Source organism: Anopheles marshallii, chromosome 2 (genome assembly GCF_943734725.1).
Source record: "Anopheles marshallii chromosome 2, idAnoMarsDA_429_01, whole genome shotgun sequence".
Lineage (NCBI taxonomy): Eukaryota > Metazoa > Arthropoda > Insecta > Diptera > Culicidae > Anopheles > Anopheles marshallii.
Window position 1 is genome coordinate 88507731 of NC_071326.1, and position 9814 is coordinate 88517544.

The 9814-nt window shown below is 44.2% G+C and overlaps 2 protein-coding genes across 2 annotated transcripts; one reads left to right on the forward strand and one right to left on the reverse strand.

Moving 5' to 3' along the window:
* The first annotated feature begins 50 nt into the window (after nt 1-50).
* Nucleotides 51-626, forward strand: LOC128719892 (uncharacterized). The gene has a single exon (XM_053813532.1). The coding sequence runs from the start codon at nt 51-53 to the stop codon at nt 624-626; it is 576 nt and encodes a 191-aa protein (XP_053669507.1).
* A 188-nt stretch (nt 627-814) lies between these two features.
* LOC128719951 (eukaryotic translation initiation factor 3 subunit K) lies at nt 815-1660 on the reverse strand. Its single transcript, XM_053813593.1, has 2 exons — nt 1506-1660; nt 815-1409 (listed from the first exon to the last, which is right to left on the reverse strand). The coding sequence occupies exons 1-2, from the start codon at nt 1574-1576 to the stop codon at nt 815-817; spliced, it is 666 nt and encodes a 221-aa protein (XP_053669568.1). The 5' UTR covers nt 1577-1660.
* Between the last annotated feature and the right edge of the window lie 8154 nt (nt 1661-9814).

Below are 9814 nucleotides of genomic sequence, written 5' to 3' on the forward strand. Positions count from 1 at the left end.
TCGTTACATTTTGCATAATTTTCAATCACAACGCTGCCGAATAAACGACAATGATTGCATTACGGACAGTTTGCCAGTTTTCCCGTGTAAATTCCATCACACGACACATCACAACGAATGTGGTGCGACATGCAGAAGCTGCAGTTGCGTCCTCCGGAGCTGAAAAGCTCACGATACCGGTCCCGGAGGGTGCGGATAAGCCGGCTGACCCAAAGCTGGTGTCTATCGTAGACAGTATCGCCAAGTTGAATCTGCTGGAAGTGTCCGAGCTGAGTACGTTGCTGAAGCGAAAGCTTAACTTGCCCGATACGGCTATGATGCCGGCCGGATTCGGTGCATTTGCCGGTGGTTTTGGCGGTGCCGCGCCGGCTGCTGTCGACGAGGAGGAAGCTGCCCCGAAGGTGGTCAAAACGACGTTTAAGGTGAAGCTGGTCAAGTTTGACGAGAAACAGAAGGTAGCGCTGATTAAGGAGGTGAAAAATCTGCTCGAGGGTATGAACTTGGTGCAGGCGAAAAAGTTTGTCGAAAGTGCACCGACTCTTGTGAAGGAGGATATTCCGAAGGACGAGGCGGAAAAGCTGAAGGAAGCGTTTACCAAGGTGGGAGCGGTGATTGAGATAGAGTGAAGCGGTGGGAACACGAGTTTGTAATTAGCATTTAAGCCGTTTTAGTTGAAGTAGGATCAAAATAAACAAACAATCCACATACAACGTGCCGCCGTGGAGAACCATGAATGAGTCATTAGCATAGAGAGGAGTGTAAGATATTGTTTATTTCACCTTCGCGAGACATTCCCCTCACACGTTACACCAACTTACAAGCAATTGGCCATTAATGGTGCTAGATTATCGAACTCAATCTTCTCGGTAATGTGTTTCGTTTTAATCTTGTCCTCTTGGGTAGCGATCGTGATCAGACCACCCTCCTCCTTCCAGCCGTAGCGCTTCAACCACCCCCGCAATACGTTCTCCTCTACATTACCCAACAGTCGCATCAAGTATCCGCGATCGATCGTCTGGAAGGTGATGCCCACAACATGACAGACAAATTTTCTGATCGAATCGGTGAAGCCGTTGATTTTCTCGAAGGTTTCCGGAATCTTACTAACTCGGTCCCAGAACAGCGAGAAGTCACACTTTTCCAAAATGTTCGCCAGATAGATGATCTCCTTCACCGTTTCGTCGGTCATCTGGGCCGGCAGCAGCAAACACTTGCACAGCACAAAATCCGTGTGTGGGAAGTTGGTCAGGGCTTTCAGCAGAATGATGTACGTAATGTTTAAGTTCAGCAAGTGTGGATTAAACTGGTACAGCTTCAGGCAGGCCAGGTTTGCCTCCAGATCGTACTGGTTCTCGCGGGCTTGCTCCTCTACGTAAGCCTCGATCACTTTCAGGTGTTCCGGATTGTATCTGAAAACCGTGGGGCGTAGAGGAAAGGTAGCAAGCAACGTAAACAAAATGAGCGTGCAGGTTATGGTTGCACTTAGTTTGGCGAATTACACCTACCGTTCGATACTTTTCAGCATTTCCTGAATCGGCATGACCTTGCCGTCTTCCATTTTCACGTAATGCACCATGTTTGTGGTGAAATTAGAAAGGTTTTTGTTGAAAAATATGGAATTTACAAACTTTCCACACCGGACGGCGAACGCAACAAAACGCGAGAAGATGACGTTTCCGTGACAGCTCTGTTTGACGAAAGCTGAACGAACAAACTTAACGAAGCAATTTAAAAAACACGACTGCCCCCAATCGACACCCTGGCTTTTTAGAAGCCGTTAAACAGGTGTTAAAAAGATCATCATGCAGAAGTAGCAGTTGGCAGTAGTAGCAGCAATCAACAGTGAAATAGTTTCAGCTTATAAACTGAAAAGTTTTATTTTTTCATGAAAAGAAACTCTACAGACATATAGAGCCTAGGTTTCCTTCGGTATAACGCATTATTCCATCAAATATGCCGTAGAATTGGTAATTACACTTGTAAATAGGCATCTATAGTTTAATTATTTCTTGATTTGCTTGATACTTGATCGCCTGACGATCAATTTAAACAAAGTGGATCACACCCGAACGAGTAATCGTTTCCTGGAACAATAACCTAAGGGTAATTCTTTCAACCTGGCATCTTCGTGGACGTGACGCAAATGCTATTTGTAGGATTATGTTAATAGTGGCTCGCCTGTGAAAATCAATTAGCTGCACTAAACAACAAACACGAGGATTTTGATGGGAGAAGGAGAAAACGGGGCTACACCCTAGATGGACAGTTACCTTTGATGGTGAAGCTTTGGGACTCAAATATTCTCACCAGAACAGCTTACTAAGGGCTAATGCTCATCAATCAACATGCTTCCCGGATTATTTCCCGGAGTAAATCTGATTGGGTGAATATCAGGCTGACTTCTGGTTGAAATTATAGAAATCGATAATGATAATTGAACCGTAAGCTGACCTAATTATCAATCGCTATGCAGGCGGTCTATTTACCTTAGAATTGTTACCGTGGACAACAATTTTACGAAAGCATCGAACTAATGATTGGATAGAATTAAACGACACTGAAGATATAATGTGAATATTGACGATAATTAGGTAAAGCAAAAAAAAAACTTGTTCCAACGTACTCATAATCTTCCCCTCCATTGAATGCTTTTGCTGCGTCCTAATCCATAGAAACAAGCTGAAAATCCTCCATACTTGTATCCCGGTGCAACGTTAATCCAAGTTTCAACTATATCCTATATTGGATCTCGTCTGGAAGTGGTCAACGTTTTTCGTTTTGCTAGTGTTGTTGATGATACTACAGGAAATTCATCCCTCATTCCCTAAGGTTCCTCTCTCCGGGGACACAACCATCGTCAGGTTTGCTACCAGTTGAAGGATATTATTTTTTGCGGTTTCGATCGGGCTTATGTGTGAAACTTTTAATCCCGTATTCTAATGAAAGCTACTAGCTACTTCCATCAGGCAATGTGGCGAGTATGAGTGTGTGAAGCTGGTCGTAAAGTGATATCCCCCCTTTCGTCGATTAAATATATGGAGTTGGTACATTAAAAAATGGATACAAAGTAACGCTGTAATGGAGTAAGGAATGGCTGGTCAGGGTAGGAAAAGCTTACGACGAATGGAGGTCAAGTTATCGGCAGGGTAAGCGCCAGACATCCATCGGGTATAGCTTTCGGTGTTTATCGACTTGGATGTCGAAAAACTTTTGTTTTACAGTATCATCATCATCATCATCATCTCATCACTAGCATGGGGAGTTTACTGTTCTGAAGTTTGGTCTCGTTGTCATCATCCATAAAAAAGCTGGAATGCCAACGGTGTTTTACTGCACTTAATATACTTACTTTTTGTGGAATATTGCCGAAGGTCTTCAGGATTTTCGATCGAGAAAGAACATGGTAAGACGAACATTAGCAATATAGGTATCGGATCCCTAAAGCCTAAAGCCTTAAAGCTGAGAAGGCTTCTGACAAAGTATGGGATTCCCTAGCTTTAAACTTTTACATTAAACAGCTTCTCAAGTGTGCCACCGTAAGGATACATTCCAGCTAGGGGTGATTCCCGAGGAAAACCTTTTAGACAGCTTCATTTGGGTATTAAATTCTGTAAACACATCATCGCCGCAAGTTACAGCATGTGAAAGCTCAGACTTTTACTGAGTCGATTAGGCGGAGTGGCCTGCAAAAAACCTTGGGCACTGCCTACTAATCCATACCATGTTGCACATGTGCCGGTAGAGAAAGCTTCGACGTTACTATGGATACAGGTTTATTGGATTAGTTGTCCGTCGAACTCTTCATGCTGTCCGTTTTAACGATCATATACGATATGACATTTTTCCAACAAAACTTTGCCTTAAGGAACTTTCATACAAAGAGCTTCTGTTTTAGTCACGATTGACAACGCAGCTAATTGACTCAAATACTTCGCAATGGATCTATCCAGCCCCGTGCACAGCAGTGTTGCAGCTGCAAGCGGCCTTCTCGTGATCGATTAGCTCCAGTACACCTTTCCTTGGGGAAACACAGGAAGCTTCCGCAAACAGCAACATCAGTTAATAACTTTCGTCAAGTGGTTTTACCATATGGACAGCCATATTAATAACCATGGGCTGTTGTACGGATGAGACCATTTCGTTCGAAAACGGAACGCTTCACTGCATAATATTTTGCTTTCGGTGGAAAAGGGACGAAATCCCGCATACGTAAACTTCTGAAAACGTAGTCATCCGTTAAACGCTCACCATCTGCATTCGCAGAGTGCCTGTGCTCCTCGAAGCTTGCCCTATCACTGACCCTACTGTCGGAGAAAAGTTTTTGAGACCGAAAATTGGATTGTATACCTTTCGCTCCGTTTCCGCTTCTGTGCGGCTAGCGGTGTGCAGCGGTCGTGCTCTTCTTCAGCGCTGCTTACATCACAGACATTCGATTTTGGTCCGGAATCCTTCGAGTGCCACAGCTCGCCTGGTAGGTAATAGTTTTCGGGAACGGATATACGATGGATACTTTCGAGCGATTGCTTTCTACACATACCCGCAGACGCTTCGCAAAACATACCCCGAAACCGGTAAAGTGTTGCAAGCGCTTTCGGCATACACCAGCTGGCCATCAAACGTACCCTTTACTGTGGTGCGCTGTACGTACACAAAGCATAAGCAGCTTGGTGTGCTGGCATAAATTAGTGGCGTTCCGGTTGATGGATGTTTTCTAATTGGTAAAAGGAAAAACAGTAAAAAAACAGGTGCGAAAACAAGAAGGCATTGGTAGGATTGGTTGTAGAAGAATCGTTGCATTGGTGTTGGTATAGAGTGCAACAAGTGCTATTCGGATTGTTAGTTTGTTCGTTAGTTGTTTGTTAGTAAATAGTGCGGTGTTCGTTGAGTTGCATAATATCCTTATTTCCCAGTAAAAATGTTTTCATTATTATATTTCTTGTGTTTTGACAGTACTGTTTGCCGAGTAGAATACACCCTTGGGCCGTTACTAAGGAACGTACGCAGCCACTTGAATGCAATTTGGCGGTTGAAGAAAAAGCTCTTCTCTTTCTTCTCGGTTTTTGCTTAAATTGTCTATTATAGCAATGGCTTTAGAGAGGAATTTGCTTATTTGATTCTTATCGATGATTTACTGTTTTAAGTCACATGCGCCAAAATCAATCCTTCTGTCGGAGTACCACCAAAGTATGTGGAGTTGGAGTTGTCGCCAGTGTTATTTGGGTAAGAAAAAATAAGTAAACGTACGTATTCAAATTGGAAAGAATTTAAAACACATTCAAAACTGATAGGAATAGTTTGATTCACAGCATATAAAACATTCCATCGCCGGAAAATGACACTCCTTAATAAGCTCAACATTGTCATGCCGGTGTAAAACGTTTCCGCGAAAGCGCCGGTAATTATTGCTCATCGACATGGTCTGTATACATTCCATTCCGTGCACATTCCATCGAAATGGAGCCAGAAAAATGTGCCTTTTATCTACCATTTTCCGCTCGAATGAATGCGCTCGGTCCGGACATTCAGCCCCGGTGACGATACTTTGATGTTGGCGACAGCCGCACATAGTGCTGGGTATTGCAATTACGCGTTGCAATCATCATTTGTTGCGTGTGCATATGTTGCACCAATTAATAAGCAGTTCTCAAATGCAGATGGGCCACCCGTACCGTTGCTGCTGCGTTTGTTTTTGGGTACAGAAATATTCGCCATTCCTGTTTCGCGTTTGCTTGCTGGCCAGGTGTAATCATTAATACATCTGCCCTGTTGATTCGAGGAATGATGCTTTATATACCACTGAACCTGATTATGGCAATGCAATGTATCGTAATTATTTGGCGTGAAACAATTCGCACAGCGTACGCTTAGCTCGGACGCCTTCGGCTGGATGGTAGAGTTTTGCATCGAGCTGGCAAACATTTGTAGCATGTCACAGTCAAAAACAGCATTAGGCAGAAGCGCAAACAGAGGCAAATAGTTAATCAGAGGCCACCGCCACCGAGCATTAGCGGATATCGTTAACCCGATCGGATGTCGTTATGTGGAGCGGTAAGCTAAGCATAACTTGGCGCATAGAATTATTCATCGAACGATATCCCCGGTGTGCTGAACGGGGCGGTGCTGCAACGGTGGCGATAGCATTAATTACAGCTGACCGTAAGCGAATGTTAATTTGCGCACTGGCAATTGCATTGCATTAGTTTCGGTTGCATTAACTTAATTTAAAGCATTCCGATTCGTTCCAATTCGGATCCCCACCGGTGCAGAAGCTGGGGGATATGTTTGTTGTCCCGAACTGACACCGTGCGGCGATTTGGAATTATTGTTTGTCCTGGCGCTGATTTGAATGTCATATTTGTTGGCAAATCATCAAAATAAAGGACGTGGATGAAAATGATACGATTGATATGACACCTAGTACATGCGTTTATAGCGCATTCTGTCAACCTTATTTGACAGCTGTCAAACTAGCTTGGTACTTAAATTCAAACAGTTTGAGTGTAGCTTAGCAAAAGGATCATTAAAGCATTGCTACTACCATTATGTGACAACTAGCATCAGACAATATCTTCTACTTTGACATCTAAATGCCGATTGTTTACAAATCGTATCGAAGGATAGTGCTGATTATAGCAGCAACAAGCTAATGGCCATTCCATACTTGCCGCGTACCATCATGTGCGATAATGATATTAATTCATAGCCACAAATTAGAGTAATTAATTTATAAATCTACCCTCATAAGCCAACTGTTGGGCGCTTGCAGGCAGTTCCTATTCCATTGTTGTACAGTTTGTCATCGATTGTGCTTCACGTGCCACGTGGCGGGTAACAATGGGGCTGATGCGGTGAAGAACAGGGTAGATAAATCTGTACAGGCTAAATTGTATAATTATTCTACAATTCATATCGCAATTCACGATTGTGATCTAAAGTGATTGCTTTAAAGCTTGTTATCCACCCAGGCATTGTAAGCGAACGGATAGGGTGGGGAGATTCCTCCACAAAAGCTCCGGACGGGATATACGATGCGGTGTGGCGATAATCAGCACATTGTGTTTATTATACATAGTTCAATATTGTTTTATTGGACACTATCGAACGATCGATTCGAAATAGCGTGCAGATTGAAAACTCATTAGTAGGTACATGTGTTGAATCTGTGGTGCGAGATGTAACTTATTACATGGACATATTATTGCGTTAAAACTAGTGCCGGACGCTCTGTTCGATAATAATTAAAGTGCCAGTATTTATCAATGTCCACTGATTGCTGCTTCAAAACATGCGGTTCCTTGCATTGCGCCTTTGGCTTACTCGAGCACGTTCGCCTCCGGTCAACAATTGCGGAAAAATCGAAGCTATTTCCACACTTTTTCTTTCGCTTTCCATTATTGCACAATTACTGGTCAACCTGATTTACGAAGAACCATGACTCGCCGGGGGCAAATACGGAACGGGACGAGCATGAAGACCCGCTGACCGTACCCAAAGACTACGATTGTGATTTTATATGCTTTCTCGGTCTCTTGGACGTTCATCGTTTCCCGTTTCACAACATTGTCCAAGGGCGAAAGAAGCTAGGCGGGAGAATCTAGCTTTTTAGTTTCATAAATCCAATCCAAGTATGATCTGCTGAAAGTTATGTCCGTGGAATTACTGCTCGGTACGCTGGTGTACGCGGACCGTACCCGTATGGGACGGGAGAGCGACACCACAAGAATCCATTTGCCACACCGTCGAAGCAAACAAGCGCCTGACAGCTTTGTTCGATGTTATGATTGCACGTGGAGTCTCTGCAGAAGTAATGCTTTTATGGCACCATCTTCGTGCTGGTCGCTGTGCGAAAGATGCCACCCCTGGGCAATGGGACAGCTTGCGGAAACGAGCGAATGGCGAGAGGCGAGGAAGAAATCTATGTACGATCACGATTCCACAATCGAGAAATTATCGAAAAAATATAAATTGCACAGCCGGAGCTATTTATGGACGCAGGTTCAGACGGCAGGGCGGAAAGAATCGTGCAAGAGAGTAGCTGCAATTGTGCAGCATATAGGACACGGAGGGAACATCTTTACTAGACGTTCACCGTGTGGCCATGTTTACGGTTGGAGAAATTTCATACGCCAGACGCGGCAGGTCAGTTGTGAGGTCAGCTGAAGGTGTTCCAATTTTCCTGTGGCCAAGTTCTCTTCGTAGTAGGTTTGTATCCGGCAGGAGGCAATCACGATGCAATGTCGACAGTGCCAATTTGCGTAACGACCGTTTGACCTCGTAGGCAGGTTTACGAGCTGGGTCGCCTCTTCCTATGCTGTGCCGCTATTTATGCAGTTGCGTTTGGTGCATCACATGCCGGAGCGGTTTGGGCCAAAAGGTTTACTATCAGGATTGGGTGTACGTTACTACATAGGAGATTGATGGATTCTTTGTCGAGCTATTCCAAAGTTCCCAAAATGTTCACGACACTAACAAGTCACAATCTTGATATACTAAGCATTTGGTAGTACCGTGGAACGTCGATTATCCGGGACCTGATGAACCGGATTATCCGTGAGCTAAAAAAAAATGACAGTTAGTGGAATTGTTTTGACTTTTATGACAGTTTAACTGGTTGGCTCGAGAAGAGCTTGATAGTTTTCTATTAAGAGTTCATAAAGTTACACTTCCTCCGGAGTCTGGTCCATAATGTTAATAAACAAGAACTGCTAAAATTAAACACAGAGGCCAACATATTACTGGCTAAGTAATACAGCTTAAGTAAATAGTGCTTTGTGATGTTGTTCCCAATATCCAAGAGTCTTAGGCATATCAGATTAACATAGTACAATGTTAGTCGATTGCATGTAAAATGCAAAAGTTGCCTTATTGCATCTCAAGTTCCTGTACTAATGCCAACTTGCTTGATTAAACGATACCAGCCTACCCATAGGTGAAAAGTAATTCTCGAACGTCACTCTGACTTTCCCAACACAATCCTTTAAAAAAAATCAACGAAAAACTAAAAAGCCTAGAATTAAAACCAACCCCCTTTTGGAAGGCACATCATGAAGATGTTTATCACGCCCAAGCGCGAACAAACCCACGGTACAGAGTGCACCCAGCACCGATCGGCTCACTTCCGATGGGGCCATTTACCTTCCCATCCGGAACTTGAAATCCGGTTCCGGCAAAATGGCCGTACGTAAGGTCGAGTAAGCTTTCATCGCTTCCCGCATTCCGTTTCCTGCTTCCATTTGTGTTCAATTTCCGCTTCCGCCTTGACCGGCGGCGGTTTTCCCAAAGCGGATCGGAGCAGTGAGGATTGTGGGTCGGTATCATTGCGAAATTTGTTCCAGGAATCTGGGGCCTCGTATGCCCACGGAAGGTAGCAATTGTCGGTATGGTCAGGGCGCTATTTCCAATGGACGCTCACCGTCAAACACTAGAAGTTTGTGCTTGTGTTACTGATTGCTTAAAGCACGGGGTCGGAAAAGCGTTCCTTTGACTCAAGGCACTTTGCTCAAGCGAAAAACAAGCTCACCGCGCTTAAAGAAGCAGTGGGCATTAGATATTCGCGTCCGCTGACTGCAAGTGAGTGAAACCCATAAAAAGAAAAGGAATAAATACCCGCTGGTGGTGCATTGTTTTCCTTCGACACTTGCCAAGAATCGGTGGGTGAGTTCGGTTGGCTCGCCTCCAGCCGGTGGAGTAACTTGCAAATTGAAAGTTACGGTTCTTGGGCCACAGCGTTCGAGCTGGTGCTGGCTGCGGGCAGACCTCGTTGGGATTACTGCGGAACACTGCGGGTGGTCGACGGAAACCGTTCCAGCGTATT

Excerpts from the sequence above, each read along its gene's own strand:
- LOC128719951 (XM_053813593.1), bottom strand. The coding sequence starts at position 1,576 with ATGGTGCATTACGTGAAAATGGAAGACGGCAAGGTCATGCCGATTCAG. Across the intron at positions 1,410-1,505 it reads ATGCTGAAAAGTATCGAACG|ATACAATCCGGAACACCTGA; the intron begins GTAGGTGTAATT and ends CACGGTTTTCAG.
- LOC128719892 (XM_053813532.1), top strand. The coding sequence starts at position 51 with ATGATTGCATTACGGACAGTTTGCCAGTTTTCCCGTGTAAATTCCATC.